The sequence below is a fragment of the Lepidothrix coronata genome, unplaced genomic scaffold (assembly GCF_001604755.1).
Source record: "Lepidothrix coronata isolate B3197 unplaced genomic scaffold, Lepidothrix_coronata-1.0 Scaffold90, whole genome shotgun sequence".
NCBI classification, from domain to species: Eukaryota; Metazoa; Chordata; class Aves; order Passeriformes; family Pipridae; genus Lepidothrix; species Lepidothrix coronata.
The window spans coordinates 1,627,891-1,641,235 of NW_016690270.1; the positions used below are offsets into that span (position 1 = coordinate 1,627,891).

The 13,345-nt window shown below is 52.8% G+C and overlaps 1 protein-coding gene across 1 annotated transcript; it reads right to left on the minus strand.

Annotated features, from left to right (window-relative positions):
• Positions 1-3,795: 3,795 nt before the first annotated feature.
• Positions 3,796-13,345, minus strand: MTCH1 (mitochondrial carrier 1). Its single transcript, XM_017821276.1, has 11 exons — positions 13,195-13,345; positions 12,071-12,177; positions 11,558-11,635; positions 11,194-11,251; positions 10,408-10,459; positions 9,601-9,660; positions 6,374-6,467; positions 5,966-6,013; positions 5,717-5,784; positions 4,949-5,024; positions 3,796-4,546 (listed from the first exon to the last, which is right to left on the minus strand). The coding sequence occupies exons 1-11, from the start codon at positions 13,343-13,345 to the stop codon at positions 4,472-4,474; spliced, it is 867 nt and encodes a 288-aa protein (XP_017676765.1). The 3' UTR covers positions 3,796-4,471.

Here is a 13,345-nt window from a genome sequence, read left to right on the forward strand (position 1 = left end):
CACCCCAAAGTCTTTGTTCTTCCAAATAAAAAAAAAAAAAAAAGGAAGGAAAAAAAAAATAATAAACGTTGGGATGAGAGCCGGAGGGAGCCTGGAGGAGGTTTCTCCGCGTGCGCGTCCGAGTGCGTGCGTGCGTCGGTCCCCTCTCCCGTCCCTCTCCCCAGACGCTCGCTCGCCTTGTAAAACTTTGCGGCATGTGACGCTGCTCCGGCCTCCTCTGGCAGCTTGACAAGAGCCGCCCGGCCGCAGAACGCAGGCGGCTTTTAAGGGAGAAACTCCATTCCGAGGGATTAGAGGGTTCACATGCTCCCAGCGAGGGCCGGCGCCTCCAACAACGGCGGCGGCGGTGGCGATGCGGACCCTCGCCCCGCCAGCCCGGCCGTGGGGTCACGGCACGGGGAGAGGAGCTGAGTTTAAAGCTGGGGAGGCTTTCTCCCCCTTCTGCCTCTCCCCTGGGATGGAGGGCCCAGCTCCATTCAAGCACCAAGGGAGGTGCGTGGGGGCCACGGTGGCCACAGGGAAAGCAGTCTCGGCCCATCCCATGTTGCCACCTCTTCCCCAAAAGGCCCAGGTCTCCTCAGGGCGAGATAAAACACCGCTGGCTCCCCACGAGAGCACTGCCATCCCAGTGGGGGACAGGGTGGCTCAGCCTGGGGGGATTTGAGGGAGTTTCCCCACCCAAAAATGCCCAAAGCAGGCAAGGGAGAGCATTGAAGCAGCTTCCCCACATTCTTCCCGTCCTCTTACCAGCCACCAGCAATGGATGGAGCTGCCACTGCCATCGTGGCAGGTCAGGGCACCGTGCTGAGCTTTCCTGTCGTGCCCTTCATGGCCTCTTCTCCTTGTTTCCAGCTGGGATTTCCCTTGTTTAGGGGGAAATAGCGCAGTAGGACCCAGCTCCTCCAAAACCCCCTGCTTTGGATGAAGGCCATCCCAGAGGACGAGGCTGCCCCACTCACAGCAAGGACAGGGCCAAGTGAAGACAAGGGGACAGGGACAGGGCCGCTGGTGCCTGGGTCCGGCCCAAGTCCCCACCCTGAGCATTTCCTGGCACCAGCCGTTCCCACCACCCTGGTGGCAGGATCTCCTCCGTGAGGGTTATTATCTTACATATATATGTGTTTTTTTTAAGGAATTATTTGCCTACGTGGAGCTCGGCGCTGCGGCAGAACAGCGCAAACAGCCTTATCGAGGGCAGCGCTGCCGCAGGGCACTTCCTCGTGCACGGCTGCAGAACGGGGCCCTCCCTGACTGCCAGGGGGGCTGGCAGCCCCTGGCCTTCCCGCTGACCAGGCACCAGGGTGATGGACACCATACAATCCCAAGGAGAGGTTTTCTGGGATGTTTCCCCCCTGGCTCTGCAGCGGGAGAGCAGCGTGGCCGGGAGGGGTTTGGACTGAACTGAAAGGTCTTTAGCAGGACGGTTCTGCAGGGGAAGGGAGAGGACGGTGCAGTCGTCAGCTGCACTTCCCTGGGCACAAAGGCTCCACCAGCATCTCGCTGCTCCCTAAATCCTGCCAGACCCAAGCATCCAAGCTCTGCGGAGAGACAGACCAGCCTTGACCTGAGATTCCCTCTCCCGGCTGCGGTCGCTGCCTCCCTTCTCCCCCCGGGCAGCCGGGAGCAGACGAGGCCAAAGTCCCGGCAATCTCTGTTTTCCACTGAAGGCTGATAAGCCGCACAGGCACGGAACGGCAGCGATCCCCACCCATCCCAGTTTTGTGCAGAAGAGTCAATATTTAAACACAAGTTTCTTTCCTGGGTGGATAGAGGAGCGTTGGTGGGAGAAATCCCCGGCTCCATCCCGGGCGCCAGACACAAACCTCCTCCTTCCACCCCTTCATTTGTTCTCCCGACCACGTTTCACCCTGGATCCCCTCTCCTGTGGGGATGGGGCCCCATTGGCTGAGCTACTTAAGCACCAGCTGCAGGGTCAAACACTTGCTAATGGGCAGCGATTTAAGGAATGCCCAGGCAGGGTTTGGGTTGTCTCCTTGCCTGCTCCTGGTGCAGACGCTGTCCTTGCAGTGGGACACCTCAAATGGAGTGTGGGACGAGAAGAACCAGGGATAGAAATGGGTAGAGGCGAGGAAATATTTAATCATCCTAAGAATGGCAGCCCCTGCTTCAAGGTAAGGCAGTGAACTGAAGGCTTTGAAACCTGGTTTTCATTTAAATTGAGTGAACAAAAACTATATTCAAGTGTTGTGTTTACAGCAAAGTTTGTGGGTCATGGAGAACTGGGCAGAAATTGCTGGCAGGAAGCTTGCTCTGGTGCAGGTTTAGGAAAATTCCTTAGGTAAATTCCTTAAGTAAATTCCTCAAAGGACAGGAAATAGCACTTTTCACTGCAGGGGCTGCAGCCAGGTTGTGCACAGGCTGCAGGGGGTTTCACAGGCATGTGACCAGCAGAAAGTGGCCTTAATTTGGAGGGTAAAGGTACATATTCCGGAGCAGGTGGTGTGTGATCTGGGAGATGCAGTGCCCAGTGTTGGAACAGGCAAAGGCCAGTGGGTGAGGATGCTGTGAGGGGGAAGATGGAGTGGCTGAGCCCACCTGACAGGTCTGACAGCAGCAAAGGGTCTCCAACACCCCTTCCAGAAGACCTCAGGGTCAGTTTTAACTCCAAACCCCTAATCCCATGTATATTGTCTCATGCAGCCAAGCCCTCTGCTGCCTCCACCCTCACTCCACATGCACCCAATGCAGTTTGCTCAGCCTAAACTTCCTGATCTTCCATGGAGGTGAGGAAAATCAGGGGGAAACTGAGTTTGTAATGGCTGGTTTAGCTCTGCTTTGGGGAAAAGACCAAAGGAAGTGCCTGTCTTAAACTGAAACCTTCCCTGAGAGAGCCTGTTATGCAGAAAAAAAAAAATCACACTTAAAAAAAAAACCAAACAGGAACACCCAAGAATTGTTTTATAGCTGTATTTTGGAGCATAATTAAATCCTCTTTGAAATCATCTCTGGTGTTAGGGAACAGGTCCATGCATTATTTAACTTCTGTTACTGTAGCACAAATGGGGAGGGAGGAAGGGAGGGAGGAAGGACAGACAGGACCAACTTCACTACACCGAAGGGAGCTGGGTGAGGACTGCCAGTCCCAGCAAGTACCACCACTGTCCTGCAAACCCTGCCTGGGAAGTGTGGATCGACCCTGTCTGATGGAGAAAAACCCTGTGTGATGGCAGGCCGGGGTCCCCAGAGGACCAGGATGAGATGTGACCCCAGCTGGTGCTGCTGCAGCACACAGGAACCTGCTCATGGACCCCACAACCTCTTCCCAGGGAGTGCAGCATCACCTCTGTGCAAAAGACTGCTTCGTGGGGGAACCAAAATGGGGAAATCTGCCTGGCTGCCATCACAGCACAGACTGGTGCAAAAAAACTCTTGTCTGAGCACAAATCCTGCCCTGATGCCACCCGTGAGCTCTGCTACACACACAGAGCCAGCCGTGCTCCTGTGAGCCCTGAACCCGATGCCTCGTGAGCCTTTGGCCAGCTCCAGGTTTACTCCTTTATTCCAGGCAGCCCTGGACCGTGTGCCCCTGCTGCCCTGAGCTCTTTGTGTGCAGCACTGCCATCCAGTGCCTCCATGTCCATCAGTGAAGGGGGAATGCTGGGGTTTGGGAGCCCAGCAGGGCTCCTGGTGCTGCTGCCTGGGAGATGCTGCCTGGGAGATGCCTGGGAGATGCCCATCAAGGCAGTCGGGCCAGTCCAACCCAGCTCCCCTCCCTGCCTGCCCAGCCCACACCAGCAGCTCTGCTGGATGAACCTTAAATACAAAAACCCTTCCCAAAGCCCTGACATCAGCAGCATATATCCCTCCCCAAACACTCTCTCCATGTCCATGTCCCAACACTGCCCTGAGCTGAGCTGTACCTGTCTCTTTGGGACTCTGCTGTTCTTTGTAGTGGGATTGTTTCCCTTCTCTGTTTTGCTCCCAGGTGTTCAGGTACCCTTAAACCTTAAATATGGATCCCAGGTTGATCTTGCCCAGGATGAGCTCCCTGCCACACAAAGGTGTGCCCTCTCCAGAAGGATGAGGCAGGAGGGTGGTCACCTGGCATAACCTTTGCAGCGAGGTGACCCTGGATCTCCTGCTGCTTCTCAGCTTGGGCAGCACGAAGCAGTCTTTTTTCCCTGCAGCTCCTTTAGTACCTGGGCATTTTCTGGATTCCTGGACTTCCCCAGTGACTCCAGAGCTACAGCCTGGACCAAAGAGACAAGACAACGCCCTTCTGCTCTCTCTGCTACACATCCCAGTCGAGACAGCCATGAGGATGGAGCTTTGGTCCAGCTGGAGCCTGAAGCCAGATGTCCAGAAGCCAGTCTGTCACTGGCCTTGCTGGAGAGGAGGTGCCAGTTCTGGCACCGTGGACTTCGGATCGGAGAATAGAAATATGACACATATCAAAACAAGCTTGGGGTTTCTGGAGGAGTCCATGTCCATCAGCTGTCCCTGCCCAGGATCAGTCGATGGGGAAGGAGGCAGCTGGGATGGGAGCCCTGCGGAAGAGCAAGCTGGAGCCACGGAACAGCTGCCCCTGTGGGGGAGAGTGAGCACAGGGTCAGGGCAGCTGTGCCGAGGGAACTGCAGCTGGTTTAGCAGGGATTGACTCGTGCCCAGGGCAGGGCTGAAAGGTCTGGGCACCCTGGGCTGCTGTGGAGGAGTAAGTGGTGTTTCAGCCCTGTGGGTGCTGGAGTCGGGCATTTCCCTCAGGGATGATGGATGGAGAGGGGCAGAGACCCTTTGCTGCAATGCACTGGCTGAAAGTTTGCAGGCTGCAAGCTCGGGACAGGTAACAGGCAGACCAGCACTGCCACGGCTGGTACCAGCACCAAACCAGAGGGATAGAAGCAGGTTACAGAGCACTTCTGGGGAATGCTGGAGACCTTGGGAAGGAGCAGAGGGAGCCCAAAGCCCAGCGTGTGCCCCGCTCCCTCACCTGAGCACTGAGGTACCTCCAGCAGTGGATCCAGGATGTGAAAGCGGGAGCGTAGGGAGGGAGGCCGGCGCGCAACCTGCGTGGCAACAAGGAACAGCTGAGGGATGTCACGTTATCCAGACAGGTAACACAAGAGCAGCAGTGAGTGTAAGTGAGGACACAGAAGCAGTGTCTGCACTGGGCTGGCGGCCAAATGACCAGCTCGTTATTTACAATGCACCAGATCATGTAATTTAATTACCCCTGGAGTGTACAAACAAGGAGCGTTACCTGGATACGTTAAGAGTCCAGGACTGTATCTACACCTTCAAGAGCCAGAAGATATTGAGAAAACACTCCACCAGCTGCTTGGATCCCTTTCCCATGAGCACAAATGCAGATTTCCTGCAGCAGTGGGATCGGGAAGGCAAGCCTGGTCCTGCTCCTGTCTGCACCCATCACTGCAGTAGCAGTAAGAGCTCTGCTTCCCTCGTGCCCCTCCCTGGAGCCAGCACGGTCCCTTTGATCCCTCTGCCTCCAGTCTAGCTCAGGTTGGACCACACCACCACGACTCTCCCTATTTCTCTCCACTTGAGCTTTTCTGCTGCTCGTGTCTGTGCCCTCTGATCTAAAATTATAAGCAACCTGGGACAGGAAACGAGCCGGCTCTGCGAGGTGCCACAGAGTTTATGGTTCTGTAGGAAAGCTTTACGGTCGTTAGCAGCGGGTTCAAACAAGGGGCTGCAAGAAAGGGAGGGAAAGCTTTAGATCTCAGTGTGAGGGACATACCCACAGTTGTTCACTGCCATGAGATCTCCCACGAGAAGGAATGGGTACGTCAGCATGCTCACAGCGATCTGAAAGCAGAGGAGAACAGTGGCCTCTCTAATGCTCACCATGTCAAAAAAGCTATCTCCAGCTTTTGCATGCTATCCTCATTTGGATGTAAAGTACAGACCAGCCTTTGTCCTCAGACCACAACCTCTCAGGTCCCAGATGGCAGGAAGAGAGGAAAGGACATGGCAGTTGCCTACATACCCCCATCACGAACTTTGTGTAGCTCCGGATCACTGATGCCTGGCTGAACTGCAAAGAGAAACCACAGGGATTGTGGAGGAGGGGGATGACACCAGGCTGTCACAGTCACTGTGTGACACCCCCCTGTGCCTGAGGTGAAGGGCATGGGGCAGAGGAACAAGGCAAAAAGCAAACAGTGACCATGCTGCACCCCAGCTGAGAATCTGGGAAGGAATTTGCTGTCAAATCTGATCCCCCAAACTGCAGGTGAGGCACAGCCCTGAGCAGACACAGCGCCTTCAGCCCTCTCACAGGGATGTACCCAAAGCCAGGTATCTGTATTAAGTCAGCCCTTGCTTCCCAGTAACTCCTTCCAACTGCAGGTGCCTGGTCCAGACCCCAAACCCTCCATCGGGCACTTGCACTCACGTTATCGTCCACTGCGTAGGTGTTGATGAAGTGAGCCACGAGGTTGCAGCACCAGAGGAAGATGACATCCCCCAGGATGTGAGGGACTAAACCACTGCAATGGCAAAAGGAGGGGTGTGAGGTGCAGGAGGGTCCCAGTGCCACCTTCCGAGGTGCCCGGCCCTCCTTCCCTCCACCAGCACACAGGACACCCACTCCTCAAAATGCATCTTTACCTTGGGAGAAACTTAAACAGAGAAGAAGATTTCAGGGAAGAGATCTCCCAGCCTTCACTCAGCTCTAGAGTGAGAAGTGTTTGCAATCTGTTGTTTGGGCATGACTCAATTCCCCTTGTTCTATCCCAAAATCCCTCCTTGGCCCAACTCCTGCTCAGAAACCCAAGCAAGACACAGATGAAGTGGTTTCCATTTTTGCAGATGCTTTTTTGGATGCAGGATGAGAAGTTCATCTCATTGTGGAATCTCTCTTCTTTTAAAAATCAAAATGATAGGGACTGTTCCTGCACAACCCACTCCACTGAAAAGTGGGATTAACTGGGGGCAGCACTTGTGTCCTTCTGATTTTTCCCAGTCCCTGCTGCTCCCAGGAGAACAGTTCTTTGGTTTATGCCTCTCACCAACACACCAGAGCTCCCAACAGCACCCCCCCAACTTCTGCAGATAATGGCACTAAAAACATTAACAAAACATTCCAAAGGGTTTCTCCAGTTTGTTGGTGCTTTGGCAGCACCTGTTGCACCAGTGCAGCCATCGAGCACAGGGTCTCCTGCTTTTGCAGGGCTTGTTCCACCACAAGAGGATCCAGGTGTGTGTTAAAACTTGTGTTTCACCAGCAGACGTGGTCAGTTCTTCTGAAAATGAGCCTGTTGAGAGCCACACGAGCATTTGCTGGGCTGGAAAGAGCCAACTCCAAGCACTGATTTATTCATTTCTTCCCAAACATGACACTGCCTCTTGGAGCAGGGAACCAGTTTTGTTTCCTGCTGTGGTTGCTGCAGCAGCAGAGCAGCAATTGGGACTCTGATCCAGCATGCTGTGCTGGCACTTTTTGTAGACAACCTCTGTATTTTCAAGGCCCTGGCAGCTCTGGGGATGCAGCTGAGGTCTCAGGGACCAAGCACAGCAGAAATCTTCAACAGAAGATCCGCTGGCTTAAAAGATGTGAGACATGAGAGCAGCAGACAGGACAAAGAAATCAAAGCTCTCTGGTCCCAAAGATATGGTCTGCTTTGTGTTTGGCTTTCAGCCTTAGTAAAAAACATCCTTTCTCTAACTCAAATTCAAGTCTGAAGCCCCTGAGCTGCTGCAGATACGATGGGGGGTTTAATAAAGTCCAGAAACAGAAAGCTGGGCCAGGGGAGGCACATAAGGAAAACCTCACCGTTATGTTGATAGAGAACTGGATCGTTTGTTCCACTTGCAATAAGGATCTCATCCTTTTCTCCCCTCCAAAATAATGACAGATGCTGGCCCTGAGCTTATGGGATGCTGGAGACCAGGGAGAGAGCTGCAGAAAGGGACTAAACAAACCCAACAAGCCGAAGGCATCAGGCCTGAAAACCCCTCCTGAAACTTCAGAGCTGCCTTCACTATTATTGCCATGATAAAGTGAGTAGTACAATTCTCACACCTGGTGAGATGTCCAACATCTGGACTAGGAATATTTTTGGAAGATGATGAAAAGCTGGAACAGCAACAGGCAGATGAGGAAGCCTGAATGATGTACAGTGATGTGGCCCAGGGGGAGGAAACCCCAGTGCAAAGGACAAACCACCTTTGAGCTGACCATGCACAGCAGTTTCAGAGCTCAGGGAACATCTTTCTGGCCTGGCAGGAGCCTGCTGCAGATATGAGGAGAAGGGTGTGGACTTATCTCTAGCCAGGCACTCGTTCAGAGAGTGTGTGCTGCTATTATTGCTGGGTAGGGGTTGTAAGACCACAAGAAACAAGTGCACTGTGATGATTTTAAGGGAGTGGATGTGCTGGGATTGCACCAGGAGGGCTCAGAGGAGAAACCCAGCAGTTTGGTCCTTCAGATGCACTTTGTGTTCCCCTCACAGCAGTGGGATTTCCTAACAGGGTTATAGAGCATGTAGAACTTCAGAGCCCTCCTGAGACAATTTGGGTTGTGTTAAAGCCTTTCCTGTGAACTATTAAGTTTAATTAGGCGACCAGGAGTGTTTATTTTATGTGGATGGAAGGGAATGTGGCGGCTGCTTTCATATCACTTCCTTGGGAGGTGGAGGGTTGTGGGCAGGCTGCTCCAACCAAACCCCACACTCAGGGACCATCCCAGAGGAACCTGGATTTAATGGAGGAGATGTGGAGCTGCACAGCTTAGCTGAGAAGATGCAGTGACACTCAATTGATGGGGGCTCTGCAGACCCCTGTCCCTTTCCTCGCGAGACCCTCGTGATTGCTTCCCTCTTCCTGATGCATTCAGGTTTCAGCTGGAGGCCCACATTTTGTCATTGCACAGCCAAAGGCATCCTGAAAACCCCTCCTGAAATTTCAGAGCTGCCTTTACTATTATTGACACAATACAGTGAGTTATCTCCCCACCACAGGCAGAGACAGCAGGTGGTTCTTCTTTTGTGTAGACGTGAAAAAGAAAGGCAGGAAGCATTAATTAAGGCTTCAAGCAAAAAGGTGTCCACTAAACTTCCATTTCAATGATCCCACCAATTTGCCACCTTCCTGGAAGCAGTTGGAAGCATCTTTCAGCTCCTCCTGGTCCAGGCAGGAACACTGCTGAGCCAAGGCAGCCTCACACTCCCACCACACAGGTAAACCTGCTGCCATCAGCTCATTACAAGCACCCACTGTGCCCTGCAGAGCAATGTGCTGCTTATCCAGGCCCTGGCTTTCATTTCAACAAGGGATCTTATTGTTGCACTTGATCTTGGTGCCTGTTGCACAAACAAATGCTCTAAATGGTTCACTGAAACACAAAGAAGGGTTAAGGGAAAAAGAAAGATAAGAAAAAATACAGGGTTTCCTCTGGGTTCTGAAGGTTTGATTGAAGATAAGATCTGGGGCAAACTTAATGGCCAAACTGGAGCACTGTCAAAGGCACAGATTTAATCTGTGCTCAGGGGGGTGATGTGAGAGTCCCTTGGTCAGACAAGGTTTCAGCTCAGTGTGGCTCTGGCTGAGGTTGGCAGAGCAGCCAGGAGAGCCATCGGTGTCTTTGGACTGTGGGAGAAAATATTTAAACAACTCACGTACACAAAGAATCCCAGGATCCCTTCTTCCTTAAATATCCTGCCAATGGCACTGAACACACCACTGCCAAGAAAGGAAAAGAGCTGTGAGCGTGCAGGGGTTGTTCCATCCCTGCCCTGTGCAGCTTCACATGCAGCCCCCAGCCATAGCAGTGTCTCCCCAGCCATCAATCCAGCTTGTTCTCCTCAAACCACGAAGGTCTGAGGGAAGGAAGGTCGTGTCTGCACTCTCCCAGTCTCCAATAACACCCAGGAACACACTCACCCTGCAGACAACTGTTTAATGCTGAAGGTACAAGACCTCTGCATGGCTTTGTGTGAGTGGACACAAGTGCCACAACCACAGCACATGACATGGTTTGATTAGGCTGATTCTCAGCCCAAGAACCCTGTCCTGCCTTTGGGAACTCACACTGGCTGTTAGCTGCAATCCTCTAGCACACTTCCATGTGGCTGCAGAGGGCCAGGTATTGCTAGAAAAGACTTGGAAAAATCCTGCAATGCTTTGTATTATCTACTCTGCCTCCCTGCTGCCTTCCCTTTCCATTAACACATAAAGCAAAAAGGCAGGAGAATCGCTGTGTGATCAGCAAGGTGTGTTACAGCCCCAAAACCCCACAGGCACAAGGTGGAACAGAGGTGTGACAGACCCAGCCTTCCCATGTCCCCTCACCCTGCAGTCACCCACCCTCTAAGCACAGCTCAGATTCATTTTTTGCTCTCCCAAACCTCCTGGGTTGCTGTATTTCTCATGGCATGGGAGCACCTGGCACCCCTGACCCCCAGACCCTCCAGAGATGCAGCCACTCACCTGTATTTGACTTCCCGGCCCACAAACTGGACCATGCAGCGCATGGAGATCACTGGGAGGAAAGAAACACAGGGCTGGTAAAGAAACAAATCCAGTTTGGCTTGCAATGGATGTGAAGGAAAATTCAGCCTGACCCTCCTGCTCTCCCTTCCCTCAACTCACAGCACGTCCAGCTCCTCTCAGTGCTCCTCATCACTGCAAGACTCATTAGAAACGGGTGCCTTTGCTGAGCCTGTAAGTGGTGGGAAGGATTTTGTAGAATCACAGAGAGGTTTGGGCTGGAAGGAACCTCATAGATGATCTTTTTCCAAACCTCCTGCCACGGGCAGGGACACCTTCCACTAGCCCAGGTTGCTCCAAGCCCTGTCTAACCTGGCCTTGGACACTTCCAGGGATGGGGCAGCCACAGCTTCTCTGGGCAACCTGTGCCAGGGCCTCACCACCCTCACAGGGAAGGATTTCTTTCCAACATCCCATCTAGCCCTGCCCTCTGACAGTTTGAAGCCATTCCCCCTTGTTTTGTCACTCCAGGCCATTGTAAAAGTCTCCCCCCAGCTCTCTTGGAGCCCCTTTAGGTACTAGAAGGCTGCTAATGGCCCTAACCCCGATGGAATCTCTGGGACAAGCTCTTGGATGAACGGGAAGAGAGCAGCTCATCGCTGGGCTGGCTTAGTCCCTGATGCCAACCCAGGCATGAGCCTTGTATGACAGAGGAGTGTGAGTAAAGAGGGTTTTGGGGTGATCCTCAGCCTGGAGGGGGCTGCCAGGAGGAGGGACAGGACTCACCATGCAGTGGATGTGAGACAACCCGGGACACACACTGCATCATCATCTCGTGGGATGTCTGGGGAGAACAAACACACCTGTATGAAAAGCTGTGCTGCTCCACCTGCACAGATCAGGCCCTTTCCCTAAATGTGGGGAAACCCATTTTGGGTCCCTCTTGAAATCTGTTCTTCGTGGCAAACCTCTATTGCTATGAAGTATTTCATGGCTGGACACAGAATGGCTGCTGAACACCACGGACTTCTCACCCTGAGTTTCTCTCTGAGAAATCTCACCCACAGACCATGGCTTAAGCTTCCCTTGCTCTCCACAGCCCCAGTGGGATCTCCCCATCACTCATTAACGTGCAATATCCGCTTCTCACCTCTCTCACCACTTTCCTAAGGGAAGTTTTCACATCATCCTTGTTAGACACGTGCTCCATGTCTTCCAGTGGAAAAGCCTGAGTGGAGAAGGAAGAAACATGGTCAAAACTGATGGAGATTCTGCCCCACAAACCCTCAGTGTCTGAGGACAGAAGGAAACCACGAACAGTTGTGCTCTAGATGTGAGGAGAAGACAAAAAGGCAAGCAGGAATACAGCAGAAGGAAGGATGGAAAGTAAAACAGAAGAAGAGAGGGGTCATGAAACTGCTGACAAAAGCTAAAAGGCAAGGGAATGTTCATATTAAATTAAAATTAATTTAAAAGAAAAAAGTTCTGGGGATATGGGTGCTGGAGGGTTATTCCAAGCCCTTAGGACATGGAGAGGGATGGGTGCATTGGTCCTCCACGTGCAGTCCTGGCTGGCTGCAGGCACTTGCAGGCTCCCAGCTCTGCTGCAGTAGCACTGACTGACCCAGCAAGGTGATTAATGGAGAGAGAATCCGACCTTTACCTTCTTCACACTCCCCCTGGTGATGGTTGATAAAGTGCTTGAGATGAGGCGAGGAGTCAGACCACGGAAGAGGCCTCTTTTCCCATCCACTTCCACGATGTGTCTGGCTGGGTGAGTAAACACCAGGCTGCTGTCAGTCAGGGAGGGGTCAGCTCATGGAGAGACACCCCAAACACCTCCAGCACTCAGCCAAAACCACACCAGTCCCACCATAAGTGATTTATTAATCTAACAGTTCTAAATAAGCTTCATACAGGATGCCAAGAATTCTTATTCCCTGCCATCTGTCTAATCTGGAAGGAAAGCTCCAGTGTTTTGGGCTCCTTCTCATCTTTTGATGGTTTTGCTCACCTGAAAGGGCTACAAGGCAAGTTTGGACCGAACCAGGGTCGGGAGGGATCATCCCACGTGGTGTCACCAGGGATCATCCCACATGCTCTGTGGTGTCACCTTCTCCCTCCACCCCCCCGGGGTCAGACTCAGGGTTAATGTGGATCTCACAAACCCATGTTTAGTTCCTGCCCCACCCCCTCCTCCCAGGTAAACTTCCTCAGGTCTCCAGTCACAAAAAAAAAGCCAACAGATCCAATTTCTCCCTGACAGAACAAGGTGGGAGACAACCCACTGCATGCTGGTGGGTACTGACTGCTCCTGCTCCCCAGCTGGTGCTGTCCAAGTGAAGCCTGGAGGGCTCTGCCCCCTCCATCACCCAACACTGCCCATCTGTTTGGAAAATGCATCTTCCAAAGGGCAGCATCAGAGTGTTTACAGCCCTTGGTGTCTCAGGACGGGTTTTCAGTGCTCTTGCCTTGCTCCTGTGCTGGCTCCCAACCCATGGGTGCTGCTGAGAGATTTTGGGATTGGCCCAACTCAGCTTTCAGGACTGTGCATTCCCCTTCCCCACAGCAAAACTGCTGTGACTGCAGGTCACAAAATATTCACCCACCTCTCCCAAAGAGAGCAAAATACTACTGGTTTTTTCCTTCTGAACATATTACCTTCTCTTTTCTTGGTCTTTCTGTCCCCTTAGGGTTCCATCTACAACAGCAATGAGCAGGGCAGGGGGGACAGGTTATTGCAGGGTTGTTTTGGAGCTGTGTTGGCAGGAGGGGACCTTCACTCACCGTAGGTGAAGAAGCCAGGCAGGTACAGGACTTTCCTTCCCAGCACATTTCTTCCAACAGTTGGAGGTAGTGGCTCGTGCCCAACCTGTGAGAGAAACCCCGTGATCACGTCCCTGCCCTGGTGTTCCCAAAGCCTTGATCCAGCATCCAT